The sequence below is a fragment of the Kwoniella bestiolae genome, chromosome 1 (genome assembly GCF_000512585.2).
Source record: "Kwoniella bestiolae CBS 10118 chromosome 1, complete sequence".
NCBI lineage: Eukaryota > Fungi > Basidiomycota > Tremellomycetes > Tremellales > Cryptococcaceae > Kwoniella > Kwoniella bestiolae.
In genome coordinates, this window is record NC_089241.1 from 603,521 (window position 1) to 626,362 (window position 22,842).

The window sequence follows — 22,842 nt, forward strand, 5'->3', positions numbered from 1 at the left end:
ACTATTGGCCCTCATCTCACCACCTCATACGAGCAACATGTCAACAGACAACGCCCACGCAAGTGTACTCACACCATCTGAAAAGCTACCGGAAAATGCAGTTCATGTCAAGGGACCAGATCTGAGTAAACCTATCGAACTCCAAGACCTGTTGAAGAGCTATGAAACGATTGGGTTCCAAGCGACAGGTTTGGCTAGGGCGATTCAAGTTGTGGAGGAGATGGTGGGTCATCCATCCAATCATTTAATCTACACCAAACTTCTTCCAGGCTGGAGGTAGAGCTCCAGACGCCACGGCAACAATGACGAGGTCACGCTAACAATCTGATTTCACTTGGCAGCGAAAACAACGTACCAACCCTGACGAACCACTCACACTCTTCCTGGGATACACCTCCAACCTCATCTCATCAGGCTTACGAGAGATCATACGGTTCTTGGCTCAGCATAAATTGATAGACTGTCTGGTGACCACTGCTGGAGGTGTCGAGGAGGATTTCATCAAATGTCTGGGCTCGACGGTATTGGGTGAATTTCATCTGGACGGTGCGGGTCTAAGGAAGAGGGGGTGAGTAGAATGGTCCTTTTCTATATATAGTTTTCATCGCTATATGGACAAAGTTGCCTGTATCAACATGTGTCCGTCCAATCCAATCGGAAGCTAATCGATGAGATCGTAATACGATATAGATTGAACCGAATAGGTAACCTCCTAGTCCCAAATTCGAATTACTGCGCTTTCGAAGATTGGGTGGTACCCATCCTTGATCAGATGGTGAAAGAACAAGAAGAAAATGGGGCGAAATGGAGTCCTAGTAGTGTGATTAACAGGCTGGGGAAGGAGATAGATAATGAGGAGAGTGTGTATTATTGGTGTTACAAGGTGAGTTACGAGCTTCGATCTCAACATCAGATCAAAAAATCAATGGAAGACACTGGTCAATCGCGATATGGCTGGATATCTCCCATTGGTCATCTCCATTCCTTGGCGTTGGACATGTCCAACTCGAATAATACACGATTTCTGACCATGATAGACTGTTCGCTAACATCATGTCCATACGTCCAGAACGACATCCCAGTATTCTGCCCAGCTCTCACAGACGGTTCCCTAGGCGATATGATCTATTTCCATACCTACAAATCATCCCCTCTGCAACTCAACATCGACATCGTGGCTGACATTAGGAGGTTGAACGATATGAGCGTGAAAGCGAAAAAAGCGGGCATGATCATACTGGGAGGTGGGGTGTGTAAACATCAGATAGCAAATGCTATGTTGTTTGTGAGTTGGTTCGTCCCCAATTGCCAATTGTCGTATCGTATCTTTGATCATGGTGACATTGCTGATGTTCCGTTGGTACGGCAATAGAGAAATGGCGCAGACTATGCTGTATATATCAATACAGGACAGGAGGTAAGCTATCATTTTAGTCATAGTTAGGGTGACAGAAAATGTAGCTGATCTTGGTGTTTGGCGGTAGTATGACGGCTCAGACTCTGGTGCTAGACCTGACGAAGCTGTTTCGTGGGGAAAGATCCGAGCTGGTGCGGAGAGCGTCAAGGTGAGCTGGTTTCCTACTTTCTTTTTTTTGAGCAGAACTCAGCTGATTATGATGCGGTGAGAACAGGTCTATGCCGATGCTACCTTGGTATTCCCCTTGGTAGTGGCCGCTACGTTTGGTAAAGCCCATTGGCAAGCCGAGGCTGAGAAGAAGCACTAGAGAATTAGATCATAGATGGGTTAGATGGAATATGATTGTATATTACCTTGCATTTGTACTCATACCGTATCGCATGCAGCATTACTCCTCACCCAGTATATGTATCCAATTCTGCATAAGCATAAAGTGCGATAGACATCAGATGATGGATATGATATGTGGAGATGTCAACGTTTGTTGTTCCGACGCGACTCGGTGAATGCGATGACATATTGCGACGGTGACACCCACTCTGCTCATCTCTAAACCCCCATAGACATCTCATATGCTATTTACCCTTTGTCATCCCATCTATACCATACTATATACCCATCCAGTGTTGTATAATAACCCCATAACCAAACATGGCAGGTCCAGGTCCAGGTCCCACCAAATCAGCTGCTATTCAGATACGTGCACCCAGCGACATCGATGCGCCGAATAAAGGGAGGGATAGTCCAGCTGCGGGCGAAAAGAAGAGGGGTGAGTTGGTTGGTCTCGTACTCCCTCTCTCGCAAGAAGAGTCGCATGAGAAGCAGGACGATGAGATTGTGGCTGAGATATGTACGAGTCTGTAGAAACTCCCCAGAGGATTTGTAGGAATGTTATGATTTATGGGTAGGTCCATCTCATCTGTACTATCGGCCGATTGACGATGATGATGCTGATTTTGTGATCATGGTGGTAGGTACTGCAAGTTCCAGGATTCAGGTGTGAGTTCTAGTATCACCTACGGTACATGGTATATCATCTTGAGATGAGATGGACTGCTTATGCGATGTTCCTGTTTGGACAGTGTGTATACTATCATCCACCTGTGAGTATACAATACTTTATCGATGATCTGTTTGTATACACCTCTTACTGATCACTCCGCATAGCCTGGAACGGATCTCAACTCGGCTTCTACACCGTTGACTGGCAGGTTCGTAATGCCTTGGTCCATCCATTCCATGTAATGCTGCTCCCCGAACCATTTTATCACGTCATCAGCGAGCAACAATCTCTATGGATTGCACGATATGAGACGGATCAAGCTGACTTCGTTAACCCAGCCCCGGAATGACCAACCCTACTCCCCTACCTAAAGATCTCACATTCAACGCAAATGCAAACAACACCAAGTCCTTCGGACTAGGTGCAGAACATCTCTCTGCACCCGTGTTCGTACCTAAGACTCCTATAGGTGATAATCCCTCGCCTAGGTGAGTATCACTCATGTTTTATGGACGTTGAACTTTTCCAAGTCCTTCGACCGCTCGATGCTGATATCGCTGGTATGGTAGAGCAACAACACCCTCATTGCAACCTTCCACCCTCACTCAGAATGCCTCGCCCCTCCCTGCGACGATGTCTGTCCCGCCTCCTTCGGCACCTGCACCCAGCTGGCCGAGTTTGGGAAATCAGGGCGGGATCTTACCGAGGCAGGATAACTCTGTAAGTGTCTTCATTCTCATCTGCACGCTCTCCCTACCTCTCATATATCAAGCTGGGAGAAGGCGTCGATATTCATGCTGATACCCTCCCATACGCACAGATGTCATTTGACGATTCGATGATCTCCTTGGACCCTTCGCAGACTAGTGCGATTGATGGGAGCATGTACATGCATCAACCTATACGGCAGCCAGTGAGTATCTTATTTGTCCGGTCCTGTTTTCAACATCAAGAAAGGTGTTCTAATACTGATTTAGAAGCTGACATTTTCTACCTACCCCCGCAGCTCGACCAACACCTCTACGTCTCCCCCTTACCTCACATCTCCAACCCACCCATCTCTCACCACCCCCTCCACTCATTCTTCATCCCCGACGACCTACGACGAACCCTACAATCCAAACATGATCTGACCTACCAAGGTCTCCAAGCAGGTTCTTCACCGGGCCTACCAAATGAATTGGGTATATATCATTCGTTGCGCGTCATAGAGAATAATCACCCACAACAGCAACAGCAGAATCAAAATCAGAACCAGCCGTCAAAGGTTTATATACATCCTGCGCCGGTGTATAAGGCTGTGAGCAGTGTGGATGGGAATGTATATACCTTGAGGAGGATAGAGGGTGAGTGTGGTTGATTTTCTTCTGCTTCAGTCATGTATACTGAGTTTCGGGATTTCTGTTTATCTACCGTAATTGAGATGGGATTGCTAATCTGCCGAGGGTCTGATAGGCTACAAGCTGGTGAACGAGAATGCGTTTGGTGCGATAGATACTTGGAGAAGGATGAGGCATCCTAATATCGTTGGTTTGAGGGAAGCGTTCACCACCAAAGCGTTCAATGATAATTGTGAGTATGAATATTTTTGCTTGATTACCTCTGTACCCCTTTAGCACCTTAACGCGACATCCAACTGCGCAAGGCAAAATCAGACTGTTGATATTCCAATTCCAATATGAGCTTGAAGTGTGTGAAATGGGCTAATCTTTATCTTTCACCTTGCTAGCCCTCATCCTAGTATACGACTACCACCCCCTCTCAACAACCGTATGGGAAGAACACCTCATCCCCAACCCCACTGTCCAGCCTACCCAGAACCCATCAGGTCCCAACCCAGCCGGAAGGGGTCGAACGGGCTTACCCATCCAGGAAAGGGTCCTATGGTCATATATCACCCAAATTGCCAATGCCCTCAAGGCGATCCATTCGTCAGGATTGGCAGCTAGGAATCTCGATCCATCCAAGATATTGATAACTAATAAGAATAGGATAAGGCTTAATGGGTGTGGGGTGTGGGACGTGTTGGCTTATGATCCTAGTACCCATGTTGGGGTCTTCCAGGTAAGTCATATATGAATTAAGGGTACAGAGGGTTCCGACCGTGGACCAGGCTGATCACTCGTTTTGGCATACAGCAAGAAGACCTAGTCTCATTCGGTAAATTGATTATATCCCTCTGCTGCGATTTCTTCCAACCCGGCCAACATCCTGCGTTACCCCTTGATCATATCCAACGGAACTACTCGCCCGACGTGAAGACTCTGGTCATGTTCTTGATATCTAAACCTTCACCTATGAAATCTGTTGATGAGGCTATCAAAATTATGGGGCCTAGGATATTGAATGAATTGGATGCTATGCAGAAGTGAGTGGTGATTATTTCACGCAACATCAAATGAGTGATGAGAGAGGGGATGTCAAAAAGGGATGACGGCGGGCTCTGGAGGAGAGATGTCGGACTCAAATGAGGAAAGGGACATGCGATGTGCTAATTGTGGCTTATGTATTTAGCTACGCCGATACCCTCGAATCTGACCTCGGAGCGGAAATGGAGAACGGACGTATAGTCAGACTACTATCGAAATTGGGATTCATAAACGAACGAGCCGAGTGAGTTGAAATATCTAACATCCTTGGCTAGTCCTTATGCCATATCGCAGATAGGAGCACAAGCTAATGTCCTTGTTAATAATGTTAGGTTCGAACTTGACCCCAGGTGGTCAGATACAGGTGATCGATATATCCTAAAGCTATTCAGAGATTACGTGTTCCATTCTGTTGGTGTTGATGGAAAACCTATCCTGGACTTATCGCACGTCTTGACATGTCTGAATAAGGTAAGTCTGCTCTTATATGAATTATTGGCATTAAGCTGATGATATCTGTTGATCAGCTCGATGCGGGTCTGGACGAACGTATTATGCTAGTCTCGCGAGACGATCAGAGTTGCCTCGTGGTTAGCTATAGGGAGATCAAACATTGCATTGAGGCTGCTTTCAAGTGAGTAGCACTCGCAGTATCAAGCTTGAGTTGTGAAACATCGATCATAATGTATTTGCTGAGCTGATAGAATGAACGGGATATAGTGAATTGAGGAACGCGGGTAATCCACATAGAGTACATCGGTAAGTATGGCAGGAGTCAAAGTAGGGTGTGGCTGGACGGCGATCATTGAGGTTGTAGGAGAGCCAGACATGGCTGCTTCGGGGTAGCGGTAAGGGAGAGTACTAGAAAAACATTAAAAAACCCATATAAAAATATGAAAAATCGCGTTATGTATCTCAAAAACAGATGAAAATGATCAATCCAATTCAAGTGATCAAAGATACGATCGATACAATAACCTTTCAGCATTGTCACAGAGTAGTCATGTCATTGCACGCTTGATTGATTCAATGTTTGTGCATATGATGATGCTAAAGTGCTAAGGCGCAGTACAAGATCTACAGAGTACATATTTGACTTATCTCTGCTCGCTCTACCAATTCTCATTCCTTGTTCTACCAATTTCTAGAAGAGGAAAAAAGGACTTTTCTTTCTTCAGTCTCGAAACCTCATTTGATCCTAAAGATGTTTCCTCTTGTCACTCTGATCTTGACTTATTCCTCCCCCTCTTCCTCCCGAATCTTTGCCTCCATCCTCTCCCTCTCCAACTGTCTCATCCGTAACAGCGTCATACTCTCGAAGTGATCATTCTTCCTCTTTTCCTCCTTGGTCCGCGCATGAGCAGAGAGGAGATCAGACATCGTCGTTCCTCCGTTGGTAGAGAAATCAGGAGCGGAGCCGAATGAGGGGGCAGAGTTGAACGAACCGGGTAAAGGAACGGTATGACCGTTTGGCTGCGTGTTGACCCCACTATGGCCATTTTCTTTGTCATTTGTATGTTCATTTGTTTGAGCTCGCCGCTGCCTTTCAGCCCATCCTACCCAACTTGGTACATCTCCTCCAGCCCATTTCACCTTGATCCCCTCCTCCACTCCTTTACCAGTCTCAGAATCCTTCCAACATGCCCAACATCCTCCCCAATTGCCTTTCTGGAACTCTACTACCGCCTTCTTCCCCTTCTTCTTCTTATTTGCTGGTGGGTCCGTAAGCATCAGATGCGCGATGGGACCGTATTTGGTTTGTAAGGTACTCTGCAGCATTTCCGAAGAAGAGGAAGAGGAAGAAGAGGGAGGGAAGGTGAGGATGAGGGTTAGGTCGGTAGGGGTGATATCAGGTTGTGAGTTCGGATTCGGATTCGTACTTGACGGCGTAGAGGTGGGAGAAACTGGTGGTTGAGGTGGTTTGGCCGCGGCAGACGCAGCTGCCATGGCTCTCTTCTGAGCTTCTTCGAGTAATCTCCGTCCGGCATCTTTGATAGCTTCCTCTTCTGCTTCTTGCTTTCTCCGTTCCTGCTGATTGGACTTGAATCGTTTCGCCTCTTCTTCTCGTGCATTTAGGGCCTGTGACAGGTAAAACAAAAAAAAAAAGTCAGCGTTGAGTCCAGCCATGCCATGATGGGATTGACGATATATTGATGAGTAGGATAAGTGAAAAAATACGTATGATAATGATTATGTCGGAAAGGGGATGAGGGGCTAAAGCAGAAAAGAAACGTCACTCACATCCACCATATCTTTCCTCTTCTTATCCATCTCAGCGTACCTCTCCCTCTTCTTCCGATCATTCTCGAGCTTGGTATCTACGTAGGTCCTCTTATTGGGGTTGAGGAGGATCTCGAGTGAGACGGATATCTGACGGAATTGAATAGCTGCGAAGGGGAAAGACAGAGTGAAGTCAGCATTCATCCATTACCGGAACCTCAGATCATACAATCTTATTGAGAAGAGTTTAGGACATATTGAATAGTTGGCAACGTGTGTACTCACCTGCTTCGGGAGATGGATTACGATCCGGATGACATTTCAGCGATTTCTTCCTGTAGGACCGCTGAATATCTTTATCTGTCGCGTCGCTGTTCACCTCGAGGATGGCATATGGGTCCAAGGCTGCTTCTTCCTCTGAGAGGACTGGTGCCATTTTGATTGGTGCGTTGGAAAGTTGATGATATGAGCAAAATGAGAATCTAGAAGTATACCTTTTGATGTCGGTTTCCAGAGTTATCTGCTGTTTTGCGAATTGAACGAGCATTTCATTTCATCGATTTGCCACCGAATTTGAGTCAATTACGTAACCGAATATCAAACGCAGACAGACATGAGACGGCAGGTGTAAAAAGTCAATGTTGATTGGGAAGATACTAAAAGTCATTCCACTATTCTCATCTCCATAAGAAACAGCATAGACAAGCTCAGCGCAATATAATATAGATACTCCTTGATCATACCAATGAGTGCTTTCCTCACCTCCCTCAGAGCATCTCGGACCCAATTATCCCGAACCAACCCAATCCCATCCCCATTTAGAAATATGTCTTCGTCGGCAGGAGCAGGTAGACAGGCAACCAGGATACCTGGACCAGTGGAGACGTCTATCCAGCAGAAGGTACGTGAGGTCTCTCAGTCGTATCTCCCTCCTCCTCTTCTGGGTAGAGAGGCGTAAAGCCAATCAGCTAGCTAGGTCGATCAAGTGGTTCGATCAGCTGATTATCCCCTCTCGCGCATAGGTGATAGAAGCTTTCCAACCTGTCCTGCTGAGGGTGTATAACGATTCGAGCAAACACTCTCATCACGCTGCGATGCGAGCTCAGGGAGGTGGAAGTGGGGAGACTCGTGAGTCTTCTCTTCTTTCTCTTTACTACATCTTGAACCTATACACGATATCATTCGTGTGTCAATCAGCTCTTAACCACAAAGTATGTCTGCTGATAATATGTCATTTGCGATCGGTAGACTTCGCCATCCACCTCGTCTCCCCCTCATTCTCCGGTAAATCATCCATAGCGCGCCATCGAATGGTGAATGCCCTGCTGAAGGACGAGTTCGATAATAAGGGATTACACGCCTTGAGTTTAAGGTTGAAGACGCCCGAGGAGTGGGAGAAGGAAGGTGGCGGAGAGATGAGGGCGGAGTAGGGGATGATGGTATGATATCTGAGACAAATAGATTGATGGACGCACGAGATGACTGTTGACACTCGTTCGTTTGGAAGGGAATACTTTCGTTTGTGGGGAATATTTACCTGACACAGAGACGAGGTATAGGTATAGATATAACGTATCATTCATCTCATCCATTCTTACATACAATATATAAAACTCATATCGAAGGGTCAATGTATATCCCAAGAAAATGTTGTAAAAGGCTATATAACGAGAACAACGAATGAGAACGAGCAAATACATACATCTGAAAAGCAATTGAAGAAAGAAAACAGAACGGAAATGAAAGAGTTTGTCGCAAGGAAAAAAGGAAATGAACAGCCGATTAAGACCAAGGGTAGAAGTATAATTTACAGTGTCCCCAAAAAAAGACAGAAAGAGTCTCGATAGATCCGGAGAAAGGGAAGATGAAGTGAGGCAAAAGTGTGGGTATATCGATAGGGTTGGATGAAACAAGAGGGGTTGGGTCACATCACATGATAACGCATTTACATCCCCCTACATCCTCTTCTCCACGATGTGATCTCGCTGCGCTGGTTGTTCGACCTAGTCCGTGGTGTTTCTTTGGGTCTGGAGGATTTGAACAGGTGGATTAGCCATTGCTCTTTCGGACGTTCCGGTAAAGGCCAATTATATTATAGTGGACAAGGTCGAACTCACCGTCATCCGCTCTGATGGAGAACGACCTAACACTAATATGTATTACGGTAGGCAATGAGGATGATTCTGAGACTGGGAGGTTGTTTGCTACGATGCATGACCAGGATCAGCTTGGTTCGAACCAAGGACAGTTCGTCGATGTAAGGGGTACTACTCACATGATAACGTCGAATCATCCTGTAATATCCTACCTGCATGTAAGATCCTCAGGTAGCTTGGCGAAGGAGGTTGAGCGGGGTCTGTCCATTCTATGATATTGAACGAGCATGTCAGATCAGCACGAGAACACTTGACTAATGTCATTGCAACCCATGGGGGCGAGTGGGGACCACAGAAATTTTGACGAGACAACCGATCGTTCTCCAATCGAGCGCAACTCTTTCACCCAATCATCCCGTCTCTCCATCCACATATACAACATCCTCCCTCCTGCTTCAAACACACCAGAATGAAACAAGTTCCAACTCACCAGAAGGCCATGAGCTCCAGATCAACTCTTTCATCCTCCCCACCGTCAACTCAGGTTCGAACGACAATACTTTACTCTGTCCCGAGATGATAAGCACTTTGACGTGGACCTATCAACAGTCAAGAATATCAGGAAGATTAGATCAGCTTCCAAATTCAATTTGTTATGGCCCACTGAGAAACATTGTGGATAGGTACAAAAGTAATGGATGGTGAAGATACGCACCTTCGGCGTGATCGGTATACTCTGTACAGTCTCATTCTCCTGCTCCCTCTGTTCTGACACCTGCTGTTGAGCTGGTGGGAGTGCTGGATCGAGGGGGTGTGAAGGTTCGGTGGTAGGTGGTATGGGATGTATCTCGCCTTCTCCTGATATCGCTGGAGCGGCAGCGGGGGCGGTGGTGGGGTTTGACATGATGGAATGCGTAGATATCTGATAGTGAAGTCAAGTATTATACGTTAGAATGACATGTATCGTTTACTGATATATCGTGATGAGGTGAAAGTGCAGGCAGGATACAAGGAATGAGGATGAAGAAGGGTACTAACATGTGGGTTTTGTGTGTTGTATGTGTGTACAAGTGATGAGACGATCGGGTATTGGTTGGACGTTATGAAAATGGTAGTACGTAGACGTATCGTATCGTATACACACCAAATTGCCTTCTACTTGTTTCTCTCCAATTGTTTTTTCTTGGTTTGATGATAAGGATGGTGAAGGTGTTGCTACTATGATTCTATCTTTAGATTGTAGTTGTGGATTGGAGATGTATTTTATATAGGTGAGAATGTTGAACAATGATTAATGAATGAGTAATGATGAATACCGGCACGGGTGCGAGGATGAGTCAAGATCTGAGACAGTGGGAAAAATAAGGGAGACACTTCTTCCAGCGATGGCGTTGATTCTGATCCACCTGGGAATAGTTTACTGCAGGTTCGGTTCAGTCTAGTTGATTGATAATGCTATAAGAGTGTATGCGATGGAACGACGAGGGCTGATAAAGTGTAGGTTATAGGTAGTATTGTACTTTTCGGAATAGTCTAGTTGGGAGTGGGGGCCGGATGAAAAACTAAGGGAATAAGGGTAAGACCCAAGGTGGCCCCGATCCGATGCTTGAATTGCCAAGATGATTTCGGTGGGTTATGCCAAGCTGGTATATGGGACTTCGGTATGATGATGATACCTCAAGAAATGACGATCAGAAGAGGAAGAGGGAGAGAGAGGTACATGCAACGACTGCGCAGATGAATGAATGATCTTGCACACCTTGCAATGGCGAATGGATGCTACGTCAGTCAAGGTTAGGTAATACTCGTAGTGGCTAACGAGAAAATGGTCGCCGAAAATTATAAGCGGATGAGACGGACGGAACGGACTTTGGAATGTCCACTTCGGTTGACGTTCTCTTTACTCAGACTGGTGATTCACCTTATTTCCGTTTCATTCATGATGCATTTTACCCTTGGCTATGCATTGTTCAACCCTTCAGCTCAAACCATTCGATATGTCCTCATGAAGATACGCTGAAAATATCGCACCCACTGATGAAAGGCCAACATCCATCGACTGATTCCTGATTGCAGCAATTGCAACGCACGATTTCACCCGGTCTCTCCTCTCGGTGATCCGGTCAGGCGAGCGATAACGTTTACCCATCTTGGTTCTTGGACTGGATACCATTCCCTCTGCCTTTCTGCTCTCTCTCTGACCATCTGCGTCGTTCGAATGCCCACCAAAAAAGCATGCGCATATACTGTATGGTCAAGTCCAATTGGCCATCATACTGCGTGCGTCCAACGGAAAATCCGACGTTCCGTTCTACCCTTACGGGTTGATTCTATTGCCCGAAGAAGGAAGCTCAAACTACAGTTGTTTGAACAAGAAAAAGCGGATAAGAGACTGAAGTCCTGGGATCCCGTTGTCCACCACCGTGGTCCGCGCCGTTAGTCTCAGTACCCAGTGGCTGTTCGAGGTGAATGAAGGAATCGCCTCTCAACTGAAGTCTCTACTAGGGAACCATGTAACTCCGAAAATGACCTTTCTCAGTTCGACCATCTCCTCGCTTGAGATGGATCTGTTCTCAACAGGGTCTGGACTCCGCCCCGCAAAGTGCAGCCATGATTCACGATGCTCAGTTCGTGGGCTTGTATACGAGTTTCACACGTGTGACGCATGCAGGGGGGAGAAGTGGCGGTTCAACAAAGGTCAAATTCAATAATATAGGGTATGGGTATTTCAGAGGTTGCTGGCGGGTAATGATCGCAGAAGCTTTCTGTCCAATTGCCAATTTAGCAGACCAATGTCGCGAAGTAAAACATCAAGCCAGCGTCATAACGACTAATCACAAGACCAAGTGAAGGCGCGAGGCGATGCAGACACAAAGAGCTTAGGAGCTGTCCTTTCACAAGCTCCCACCCAACCGTCCCATGCCTCCTTTGTGGTAAAATCGGAATGAGACCCAGACACGTTCGTCCAAACCTCAACTTCTGCGAACCAACAGGCTCGTAGTCTATAAAACAACCGAGCCATCCACCAATATGGCCAAGCATCCCCTTCTCTCAAGAAATTTACTATACCTAAACCTCGTTACAATGAGCACCACAGCCAAGGAATTACAAAATCCATCATGTAAGTATCATGCCACCTAGCATTGACATTTAGCCTCTCAGGTCTTGTAGGACTGGCTGATGACAGACGTCTCTTTCCTGGTATGACAGCCGGAAAGAGCGCAGAGGTGGTGTCTCTTTTTTGCCGATCATTATCCACCAGTAAGTCCAGTATACTGTATCCTTCCGCTTTGTCGGCCCGACTCAGCTTCTCGTTCCGCGGTTGCTGATCACAGTCTGAGGACAGTTCCTCTGCAATGGGAAAAGCTTCAAGGCTGTCCCGAAGCTGAGAGGCTCAATTGTCTATCTACCCTCGGTCCTCAATTTGATCAGTCTGTCTGCGACGTGTATAGCTTTCCTAAAGCGTGTGAAGTCTCCATCGTCGAGTACAATGGACAGACGGTCAGCGCCATGGCGTACACAATCCCGGGAACAGAGTATAAGGCTTCGTGAGTACTCTTCGGCGCTTTCACAAGGCCTCTGGATCATAACGCCGAGTGTTGAGTTCCTTGCGCTCAATTTCTTACAGAGAGGCTTACACTTATCAATACTTTCGAGACCATTGGAATCTCTTGCCGGCAGAAAGGAGGGCGTGGCTGGACAACACTGTGAGGAGGAACAACCCCCTGACATCCACAACGCTGAAGGAGACTATTTCGTTTTTTACAGGTCGAGCCGGCGATCGACGCCCTAACCAAAACCTTCAATTTCAATACTGACGATGTTATCAACTTAAACTTGATGGCTACTGATCCAAACTGGCAAGGTCGAGGCTTGGGTAAAAGCCTGCTCCGAAGGCTCACGACCCTTTCAGAGGCTTGGAAACTCCGATTTGCCTCTTCACTGCTACTGAAAGCGGGGTGAGTTAAGTGGGACTATGGTTCTACTCTCCGATATGATACACTGATGCGGCTGTACATTGTCTCATTGAACCATAGGTCGGGTTTTATCAAAGGTCAGGCTTCAGAGAGAACGGGCGGCAAGTTGTCTCTTTGCCCAGCGGCGGAACTGCTTCTCTGGTCGCCATGAGCTATATTCCAGAATACTGGACTCCAGAGCAATAAGGTTAAGCAAGGCGGCACAGCCGGAAGCGTTTCCGCACTCTACGGTACATGAATCCAGTCTGGAACTCATGCTTTCGTCTACTGATGTGATCGATCATAAACATGCATATTGTGTTTTCTTCACACCCATTTTTGCTACAACAACTGCAGACAATAATCAGATTTTGTTTAGGTCGGATCCCTACGTAGCAAGGATAAGAAGTGGTGCAGCCTGATCCTTACGAGAAGAGTTTTGTGGCATTAAATCCTAAAAGAGAAGAGGACTTCCTACAGATCCTTTGATGGACGGTGCCCCTCGCTTGGATATCGTCAAAATTACCTGCGATAACGTACGGTACTATAGATGTTTCCAGGTACTCTCGCGGCGTAGAAAACATCTGATAGCTCCTTTTCATGTCATGTACCACTCCCTATTGCTCAGATGGGGCAGTCGATTTATACTTGTCACACCGCGCTAAGTACATCTCTGATGCGTCCATGAAAGTGCAGGACTGCCCTACAGATACGTCATAGGTATATTGCAAATGCACTGAAAAGCCGTGAAAGGACGCATTGTGTCGAGTATCAGGGCGATTTTGCAGGCTGAAAGGATCGGGGATCATCAGAAGAGTGAAGATGCATCCTCACGATTTGCATAATTCAGGTCCTCACTCCTCCCGTGGGAGCCAGCGTGTACAATGCAGCTTTCTGTTAGGATACAAAGAACCCTTGCATTGTACCTTATTCATCGCAGCAATACAAGCCCTATCTAGATGAGTAGCCTCAGCGACGCTGACACGATAGTGCGCAAGGAGTCCACTTGCATACGTATGAGGAAGATCACTTACATGACGCCAACAGAACGCTTGAGAGGACAGGCGATGGCGCTGATTAGGACAACGTCCTTATACCTTCGAGCGAGCTCATGAAATCCACGCCTCACTACGTCCCATGCTAGCGGAGCTAAAGATTCACTTCCCCTCCTTAGAGGACGACCGAAATACCATTTTATGGCTTTTATCTCAAGTATTGAGCGGAGGTACAGGGTCTTTATCTTCATTCGTCGTCTAATCTGGCGTCCGAACGCTATCCCCAAAGAGGTCTCGCTGATCGAGCTGCTTGAAATTGTAGTGCCGTACCACCGACAAGGCTGGACAGGATGCTCCGAACAAGAAAGATTTCACTTCCTCATGTCCCTCGGACCGAGGTTTGATTGTAATGTTCATCAGCAATTGGCGGCAGCTGGCGAATCTATGGAAAGAGTCCCGCTAGCTGGCGAGCTCTGGGCCTTGAGGGATACGAACCCTGGGCGGATTATCAGCGTGATGAATTTCCGAGATTCCACAAAGACATATCGAGCCGGGTGAGTCGAGATTTGATGAACTATCAATGGCTCCCATCCCGTCCATCAATATTGTTTCTCCATGTGTGATGTGAAAATCCCGGCGGATTTGAACTTAACCTCCTGTGTTCTAGTGAATGGACGGAGTTCTACGACGATACGGCTGAGGAGGAATTCCTCAAGGAGAAGGTCGAATGGCAAAATGATGTCGTGAGTCAAACATCTACCGAGGCATAATGGGTGAACGTGGGCATCGCACTGAGTGCAGAGCGAGGATAATTGCTGATGTGTCATGCACGTCTTCCACAGCTATCGCATAATGCCAACGAGATGGTGATGAACGCCAAGACACAACTAGGAGTCCATTCCAAGAACGCCTTCTTCTTGACGTACATGGTCACCCATCAGGATTACCGGTCTAAGGGATATGGAACCAGGCTGTTATCCAAGTTGACGAGTTTTTCCCGTCGCGAGAACTGTCCATTCGTGTTATTTACGTCCGGTGATCGTGCCGTAAGTGATTACATCTAGAAACAACTCTGTGGCGATGACGAGCCGGATGGAATTTGCTGACCATTTTTCGGGATGACAGGTAAGCTTCTACCAAAAGTCTGGCTTCACTTTGTTCGATGAACGGGAACTTCCTGCGCTTGATGGAACGAGTATCCCGTTAACCTTGATGACTTACTTGCCTGAAGGATGGTCGAAATCGGCGCGTCCCGAACACACATGAGTGCGGTCTGCCGAGAGGACTGCCACAAAGCAGAGCGACGATCGTCACTTACTGTGACTGCGCACAGGTCATGAAGTGCCAAGCATGCTGTGGAGGCGTGATCGATACAGCCAGGAGTCGATCACTTTGAAAATCAAGACTGAGGAGAAGAAGCGGTACATTATGCTTTGATTAGAGGGATTTCGCCACCCTGGAACCTAAATTGCATTCCTCTGATTTAAACCAGACACGCAGCATTTGGATCTTGTTCAATGTTGCCCAAGATACTGTATTGCCAATGCATCGATGTCCAGATTATGAATGAAACCTTCTCTCCTCTTAATTCCAGGAACTGATCGAGGGTAGAGGCTCCATACAGTCTGCAGAAACAGGATTTGTGGTAATTTCAGAGGTCTTTTTTTAATCTATCCCCCTCAACGTAGAGCTTAACAGAAGGTTCGATAACGTTGTTGCCAGACGAAAACATTTGGCCACACATCGTTGGATTCCTGGGCACCATTCCTAACCATTGATTGGTTACCTCTGCTGAGAAATCAGAGCCTAACAATTTCAGAGGAATTGCCTGCACGGCTCGAGACATGGGACAGTGGCGGCAAGATGAGTCTGGGCTTTGAGCTTGAAGACAAGACATAGTCGGGGCCGGATGAGAAACTAAGGGCACAAGGGTCGATCCGATGCTTGCCAAGATGATTTCGGTGGGTCAAGTCACGGTACGCCGAGCTGAGAAATGGGGCTTCGGTACGATGATGATACCTCGAGAAAGGATAATCAGAAGAGGAAGAGGGAGATGTACATGCAGTGGCCGCGCATTTATACTGTATAACCTCATAGTGGAAATGAATGCTACGTCAGTTAGGGTCAGGTAATAATCGTAGTGAATATAGTAACGAGAAATGGTCACCGAAAACGACAGGCGGACGGACGGACCGGACCTTCTTCGAATCACTCGGATCCGGGTTTTAGCTCATAATGTATACAAACGTCTGCTGTAGTGGTGAACAAACATCTGACTATCATTCATATCAGATCATCAAGATCTGTGTCACCCCAGTATGGACTCGTTAGTAGGCAAACACTTGTCCAAAGCTACTAAAACAGTCATCGATTCTCCCTTTATTCGGGCCGTTTCCGTTGTTCCGTCAGCACGACCTTGAATACCACGAAGATAATGCATTCTGCTATTCCAGCTGGCGGAGTCTTCTCCTGCATCGTTGGCTAATATAGAAAGAAGCAATTGAGACCGAACTCAGTCCTCCTACGAAAGCTTCAGATTCGCCAAGCACGGTCTCAGAAACATTCTGACTGGAGTTGAAAAGACGACTACCATTGCCTCTGTGGGCGACTCACTCAAAGTTCTGCATTGGCACAATAGCAATCTATTCGACTCGTGATGTCAACTTCTTTTCGATGACGATGGCATTCTTGCTGTCGAATTAGTGGGCTGGGAGATTGGAATATGACACAATACTGGGTATGGCTCGTGTTTCGCTCTTCCTTTGGGTCGCCGGTCCTCTTGCGAGTGATTCGTAAAAGCTCTTGCCTGTTACATCACGGCTTTCCCGAGTCGCACGAGCTGAAAGGACATGCCAAGAAGCTTCCCCCGGACCTGATACGATGAGGTCACCACCAGGGATGGTTGACCGTGTGATCCTTTGTGCTGGTGGGACTGTCGACTTCCGGACAATCCTCTATGTAGATTATGGATGGCAAACATAGCTGAATAGGCAGCTATAAGTAGCTATAGAAATACCATCACGTTACCGAAAAATTATAACCTTTAAGCAGTTATTGATATCGTATAGTAAGCTAAACAACGAGCAGTCAACTATGGAAACGTCAGAGTATAGCAATCGGATCGCGATTTTGTCTACCCTAGATGATGATGATGATGATGATGATGATGATGTGGTATTTGTTGACCTCAACGTACCGTCAGGTAAGTCACGCATAGTGCGGTTGATTTTGTCGGAAATCAAAAAGAACGGCTGCTTACTTCGATTGAACACATATCTAGAGGCGGACGCTGAACAGGTCCTTTCGTTGTTTGTTAATGGGCTCAAATCAGGTAATCTTCAGCGTTTTTTCTCTCTTGGGCTAGAGCCTCTGACGTTACCTAGTGATCTGATGAACTGATCGGGCACTGCAGTGTCTTACCATCAGCGTATGTATGAGGGTCATCCTCAAGCAGAAGAATATTCCCTTCTGTGGTCACTCGGACCACCTTTCGATAAACGTCTGCATAAGGCATGTGAGGGGACTGGACGGTCCATCGAGATGTACCCTCAAGCTTGTGAGGTCGTGGGCCTGAAGTCCACGAAGACAGGAAAGCTCATTAGTGTGATGAAATTCAACGATAATCAAAAGGAATATGACGCCGGGTATGTGATTGGCAGCGTTCTCCTCATATGCTATTCAAAAAAGTTGTCGATTGGCTGATCTCGGTCCGGCTGAAAGTGACTGGGAGATGGAGTATGATACGCTGAGACAAAGTTGGCTCCCCAGAGAAAGACTCGATTGGGAGAAAAGAACAGTAAGTCATGTTGACCTGCTCTTTACCTCACAAGTAGCGGACGCTGACGACAGACTCTGGCAAACGCAGCTAGACCCAATCGTCACCGACATGGAGGAAAGGCTCACCAAAGGGCTGAAATTTGATGTTGATCATTCCTTCGATCTAGCCTTCATAGTGACTGACGAAGATTTTCGGCGAAACAAGTATGGTAGTAAGCTCTTATCCAAGCTTACGAGAAATTCGATCGAGAATTCCCGTCCAATCAGGCTGTACACCTCTGCGAACTATATGGTGAGTCAGCCCATCAGAATGTGTTCAGCACATGAATTCCAAAGCGTCTCGCTTATACAGTCTTTGAAAAGATAGCAGTGTAAATTTTATGAAAGCTTGAAGTTCACACAAGTCGACTCGAGGGACATTCCTCTGGATGAAGAGAACACCACGCCGTTAGTCTTGATGACTTATCCTCCTGATCGAAGGACAGATGAAGAGGGCCTCGATTCATCTGTAAAAGACACTGAGATCACTTGCTGACCGCCATTCCCGAGTGTGGCCGTGCTACCAGCACAGGCCAAATACGAACCAGGCGTTTGTCTTCAGATCCCCACAAGAGGACCTTTGTTTCCACGTGTATGTAGCTTACCCTGCCGAGGGATGACATGTATGATCAAAGGTAAAAGAGGAGAATCAGGAATTCTTCGAGCTCTTGCAGACTTCACGACTGATGGGCTACTGCACTTCCGGACTGAAAGGAGGGAAAGCCTACTTGGCGCCACCGGCTGACATCATCATACGCCACTGAGACCAGACGAAGGATCCTCAACAAATTAGCTTCGGCGCTCTTAAAAGACCAAGTCAGAGACTCAATACGAGATGCGGAGACAGGATCTGTGGCGGCTTCAATGTTGTTGTTTTTTTTTTTTTTTTGGTTTTGTTCTTTGATCTCTCCCACTTATCGTACAGTTCAAGAAAAGCTTCGACAAGTCCCTGTCTGATGAAACACTTTGCAACACTTGTCATCGGATTGCTGAGCACCGTTTCCTAGCTCTTCATTGAAGACCTTCGTTGAAACGTCAGAGTCTGGACAATTCCGAGGATAATGCATTCACGGCTTGAAACAGAAGATGTTACTGGCAAGATGAGCCCGGATATTGAGCTGAACGACAAGACATTGCATCTCGAATCCAGATGTCAGCTATGATGCAAGTGTATCCGCCTTCTTGGAGGATCTTGCAGTTATGCTACGGAAGCCGTGTACTGAGCTCGCTTATTTCTGTTTGGACAATCACAGGTTTCAGATGGAGATACCATCGCCGATGAACTCGGAACTCTGATGTGAGATCTGCTAGATGTGGCCAGACTAAGAAGTTTGTGGAGCTCTTTGCACAACAAGATTCCTAACGAAGTTCTGGCATTTTAGGTCCTCTGACGGGTTGTGGAGCTTTCGATTTCAAAGAAACAGGCAGAAAAGGTATTTAAACCCTGCAATAATCCTGTTGAAAATGATCGCAATCGCAAAGTGTCACATCCAGCTGTATCTCCAACAATTCACAATCCCAAGTCTCTTATAATTCTGACAATAGAATTTAGTCATCGCGAACATAATGTTTCAAGGTTTCAAGTCCTTATTCAGCAAGGCAGCAACTTCCACACCTGCTGATTCTAGCTTGGACAATGGCAGCCAAACAACCAGAATCAGGCCTGTGTCGGTGGACTATTTGGAAGAAAACCGTAGGCTTGACTTGTCCTTTCGAGATGAGAGGTGTAACAGTTCAAACTGAGCAAAATGCTCGAATGATGCTGATAAGAATGTGTCTTACTTGCTATAGCCGAAGTCAAGCAAGCTATTATAGACACTATGAAGTCTGCCTTGAAACAATGTAAGGTGTCTTTCGTTCTCTTTCACGCATAACCCCACTCAGGGGCTACCCACCAAGGAAGATTTTAAATCCGAGAGTGATCATCGTGATCCTGCAGGCCCGACAAGCAGCTGAATACGCTGTCTAAAATAGCCCAACTGCACAGTGAATGGTTCAAGGGTTCCTCCGAGGCTCAAGACATGTACGTGTACTCCCAATTGGGTACAGCTTTCGACAAAGAGGTCGAAGGAGGAACCTTGGCATGCGACATTTATGTAGAGGGACATATGGATGGACCAGTTTATGGTCTTATGGCGTTCGAGAAGCCGAGTCAGAAATATGACAATGGGTCAGTGGCTCAGCATTCTTCCCGATCACTTACGGACAAGGTCAATCGCTAACCTGGCATTTGCTCATCAGGGAGGCAAGAGGGAGATATGATCCCAAGATCGAGAGCTCGCTAGGAACCATACCCGGGAGACTTGACTGGGTGAACCATACGGTGAGCATTGTCTTCTCGATATTCTGCCGAAACGGAAATGTATTTCGCAAGTATCGGTGATGAAAGCCTTTCTCATTTGATCATAGTTGATGCCAGCAGCGGCCGAGCTGAAGAACAAATTACATCACAAACCTACCGAGGAGACTCACCTTTAGTTGGCTGGCCGCCAATCCCGAAGGTAACGATCCAGAATCGATGGGACGCCTACTCACTGATCTCGGCGAGAATCATGGATACGGGGGAAATCCTGTTTTCCTATTTTGTACCAGTGATAAAGAGGTGAGTACAAGCCTGGTTGAGCAGCAGATGAGCTGGGTAAAGGCTGACCACGGTAAAATGGCCGGTGATTTCCAGACTGAATTGTACACGGGAAAAGGGTATAAAGTAGTCGATACCAAATACCTCCCCGCTCCTCCCAACGGAGGGGAGAACTCCTCACACATCTCCGCCACTGGAGGAGAGAGTCAGCTCTCAATCCTTGAGTACATTCCTGACAGATCGGAGTCTGCTTAGGAGCGGTAGGGGTCTTTGGAATGATTATCGACTATTTAGTTCGGCGACCAGATGACGCGCACGCTCCAGACTACCTGTTCTCTTGCTCCTGAAGTGTTCCTATTAGTGCATAGTAGCCCGACCCTTGTCTCTCTTTTTGATGACTATGCCGCGATCATGACCTATATGCTGAAGGCTTCTGCAAAAGGACAACTACAGTCTTGTGCTTGATCGACGATCCCTATGCATTACGTATCAGGTACTGCGTATGTTACATCATATGGCTATTAATGAGGGGAATCTGCTCATTACTCCCACCAAGTTTTGACCGGGTGTGGGAGTGCCTGCTTCAGTCTTGCACGTTGTTGCACTATTCTTACATATATACCATTGTCTAACGAAATCGGTAGGTGGCGTTTCCCAACACGATTCGAGTTTTGTCGTGTATCTGCTGGCCCGCATTGTACACTCTCAAGCTGTACTCGACAACTGCGTGTTGAGCGAAGTACTCTGCGTCAATCATCGAATTGCTATGTACCGGTTCCCAGCCTTTGACTCAGAGAGCTCCTTCGAAATGTCACAGTCCAGGTGAATTCCAATACTGTATCTCTGGAGGCCCTCACTTGGCTGATGGACAATTCCAGCTCAGGATAAACGAGATATCAGAGAGCTCATCAAGGCGAACTTTGATGAAAGTAAGGTTTCTTTCCGGTACGATATGTACTTTGTGCTCTACTACTGCTCACAACTGATCACCTGATATGACATGGCTGTCACAGCCATCTGGCACTCGCAGATGTTTAGGGGCGCTCCCGAGGCGAAGAAGAACTTCATGTTGAGCACATTCGGGACGGCACTCGATGAAAAAGTCAAAATCGGTGCTGAGGATTAGAGCCTGGCGATGGACATCTACGCGAGCAGATCCAGCGATGGTAGAATCCAAGGTGTGATGGCATTCAAAGTCCCAAGAGAGAAGTATGATGATGCGTAAGGCTCTGATACCTCTTTGCAATCTTCTCGACCTCTATTCCTGTACTGACCTCCATGGATCTCAATTAGAATGGCATTGAACAAATATGACAGCTTATGGAGAGAAGAAATTGGGCAGTTGTCCGGAAGAGATGAATCAGAAAGCGCAGTAAGTCGCTCACTTATTGGACGGTATCGTTCAGAGCCGATGTTGCCCAAAATGGAGTGCTGAGCTCATCGTGGGTGCCCAAAAGTTGGAAAGTCTTGCTTCGAAGCTGTTCCGAAAATTGCGGTTCAACAAGGCCAGAGCAATCGAGCTGTCTTGTTTGCAAGTCAGAGAAGAGGCTCGCTCTCTGGGTCATGGTAAAGCGCTGTTGGAACAGTTGAGAGCAACCTCGGAGCGTGAACATCGAAGCTTCTACCAATTCGTCGCGAGTGAAAGAGCTGTGAGTGTGGTTCTTCTAAGCTTGAAACACTCAGCTGAACTTGAATCTGGCTGTAAATTTAGATAACCTTATACGAGAGAGAGGGATGCGAGGTGAAGCACTCGACGACATTCTCAACTCAAGACTTCGGCGAGTGCAATACTGCGATTATGGAGTATATACCCCGAAGTGGCGTGGTCAAGAGGAAGGAGGATGATATAGCCAGCTTGGCGCATAGAATTACGAGTCTCCATTCAAGGTGTACACCTCAGTAGTGACTCGCTCTTTGGATTCTCGGTTCAGTGGATTTCCTGTAGGACGAGGATAATATTTCATAAAATCCAACACCGGCTTTTTCATGATTTTCTATGTGTCATATCGCGATCTTACAGTTGTGGATTTTACATGCATCAATGGTCTGAAGACCTCGAAACTTGGCACGCAGGTAGCTGATTCATGGCTCTACATGCATGTATCTGCATTGGAACGGGAGTTATACTGGATCGGAATTCTCTCAGCCAAAATTTCGGTTGAGAGAGACACGCACGCCAATCAGAAACCGTAGAGCAGCTATACATGCTGATCAGCCTGCTGACCGGCTTGCTGCACCATAGAATTATCCTCATGCCAGATCACAGCTCCCTAATGCATGTATCAGACATGTTACAGCCATTGAAATAATCGCGATTCCCCACCGTACAGCCACTGAACATAAGGGGGGGGGGGGAGCGGGTGGGGGAGACAAGTGGGGTGAATTACAT

The 22,842-nt window shown here is 46.8% G+C and overlaps 10 protein-coding genes across 10 annotated transcripts; 8 read left to right on the forward strand and 2 right to left on the reverse strand.

Moving 5' to 3' along the window:
- Window positions 1-37: 37 nt before the first annotated feature.
- I302_100220 (deoxyhypusine synthase) lies at window positions 38-1,724 on the forward strand (the record flags this gene model as incomplete). Its single annotated transcript, XM_019190240.1, has 7 exons — window positions 38-223; window positions 342-568; window positions 691-883; window positions 1,070-1,285; window positions 1,373-1,417; window positions 1,485-1,565; window positions 1,632-1,724. The coding sequence occupies 7 exons, from the start codon at window positions 38-40 to the stop codon at window positions 1,722-1,724; spliced, it is 1,041 nt and encodes a 346-aa protein (XP_019046988.1).
- Window positions 1,725-2,068: 344 nt separating this feature from the next.
- Window positions 2,069-5,552, forward strand: I302_100221 (uncharacterized protein; the record flags this gene model as incomplete). Its single annotated transcript, XM_019190241.2, has 16 exons — window positions 2,069-2,186; window positions 2,282-2,321; window positions 2,392-2,416; window positions 2,500-2,520; window positions 2,585-2,628; window positions 2,759-2,908; window positions 2,990-3,140; window positions 3,241-3,333; window positions 3,427-3,766; window positions 3,876-3,992; window positions 4,150-4,484; window positions 4,559-4,788; window positions 4,935-5,033; window positions 5,122-5,260; window positions 5,317-5,423; window positions 5,510-5,552. 16 exons carry the CDS (start codon window positions 2,069-2,071, stop codon window positions 5,550-5,552), a joined length of 2,052 nt encoding a protein of 683 aa, XP_019046989.2.
- Window positions 5,553-6,022: 470 nt separating this feature from the next.
- I302_100222 (uncharacterized protein) lies at window positions 6,023-7,445 on the reverse strand (the record flags this gene model as incomplete). Its single annotated transcript, XM_019190242.1, has 3 exons — window positions 6,023-6,868; window positions 7,031-7,176; window positions 7,295-7,445. The coding sequence occupies 3 exons, from the start codon at window positions 7,443-7,445 to the stop codon at window positions 6,023-6,025; spliced, it is 1,143 nt and encodes a 380-aa protein (XP_019046990.1).
- A 309-nt stretch (window positions 7,446-7,754) lies between these two features.
- I302_100223 (uncharacterized protein) lies at window positions 7,755-8,439 on the forward strand (the record flags this gene model as incomplete). The annotated part of the gene is made up of 3 exons (XM_019190243.1): window positions 7,755-7,910; window positions 8,032-8,137; window positions 8,258-8,439. The coding sequence occupies 3 exons, from the start codon at window positions 7,755-7,757 to the stop codon at window positions 8,437-8,439; spliced, it is 444 nt and encodes a 147-aa protein (XP_019046991.1).
- Window positions 8,440-8,938: 499 nt separating this feature from the next.
- On the reverse strand, window positions 8,939-10,009 carry I302_100224 (uncharacterized protein; the record flags this gene model as incomplete). Its single annotated transcript, XM_019190244.1, has 5 exons — window positions 8,939-9,036; window positions 9,127-9,213; window positions 9,285-9,374; window positions 9,596-9,704; window positions 9,821-10,009. 5 exons carry the CDS (start codon window positions 10,007-10,009, stop codon window positions 8,939-8,941), a joined length of 573 nt encoding a protein of 190 aa, XP_019046992.1.
- A 2,180-nt stretch (window positions 10,010-12,189) lies between these two features.
- On the forward strand, window positions 12,190-13,233 carry I302_100225 (uncharacterized protein; the record flags this gene model as incomplete). Its single annotated transcript, XM_019190245.1, has 6 exons — window positions 12,190-12,226; window positions 12,316-12,366; window positions 12,452-12,653; window positions 12,734-12,812; window positions 12,874-13,064; window positions 13,143-13,233. The coding sequence occupies 6 exons, from the start codon at window positions 12,190-12,192 to the stop codon at window positions 13,231-13,233; spliced, it is 651 nt and encodes a 216-aa protein (XP_019046993.1).
- Window positions 13,234-14,437: 1,204 nt separating this feature from the next.
- Window positions 14,438-15,322, forward strand: I302_100226 (uncharacterized protein; the record flags this gene model as incomplete). Its single annotated transcript, XM_019190246.1, has 4 exons — window positions 14,438-14,610; window positions 14,724-14,799; window positions 14,899-15,102; window positions 15,182-15,322. 4 exons carry the CDS (start codon window positions 14,438-14,440, stop codon window positions 15,320-15,322), a joined length of 594 nt encoding a protein of 197 aa, XP_019046994.1.
- Window positions 15,323-17,596: 2,274 nt separating this feature from the next.
- I302_100227 (uncharacterized protein) lies at window positions 17,597-20,350 on the forward strand (the record flags this gene model as incomplete). Its single annotated transcript, XM_019190247.1, has 8 exons — window positions 17,597-17,700; window positions 17,777-17,852; window positions 17,922-18,125; window positions 19,418-19,565; window positions 19,664-19,714; window positions 19,847-20,042; window positions 20,114-20,195; window positions 20,282-20,350. The coding sequence occupies 8 exons, from the start codon at window positions 17,597-17,599 to the stop codon at window positions 20,348-20,350; spliced, it is 930 nt and encodes a 309-aa protein (XP_019046995.1).
- A 181-nt stretch (window positions 20,351-20,531) lies between these two features.
- Window positions 20,532-21,579, forward strand: I302_100228 (uncharacterized protein; the record flags this gene model as incomplete). Its single annotated transcript, XM_019190248.1, has 3 exons — window positions 20,532-20,658; window positions 21,332-21,382; window positions 21,467-21,579. 3 exons carry the CDS (start codon window positions 20,532-20,534, stop codon window positions 21,577-21,579), a joined length of 291 nt encoding a protein of 96 aa, XP_019046996.1.
- A 184-nt stretch (window positions 21,580-21,763) lies between these two features.
- On the forward strand, window positions 21,764-22,356 carry I302_100229 (uncharacterized protein; the record flags this gene model as incomplete). The annotated part of the gene is made up of 3 exons (XM_019190249.1): window positions 21,764-21,825; window positions 21,919-22,102; window positions 22,165-22,356. 3 exons carry the CDS (start codon window positions 21,764-21,766, stop codon window positions 22,354-22,356), a joined length of 438 nt encoding a protein of 145 aa, XP_019046997.1.
- Window positions 22,357-22,842: the final 486 nt, after the last annotated feature.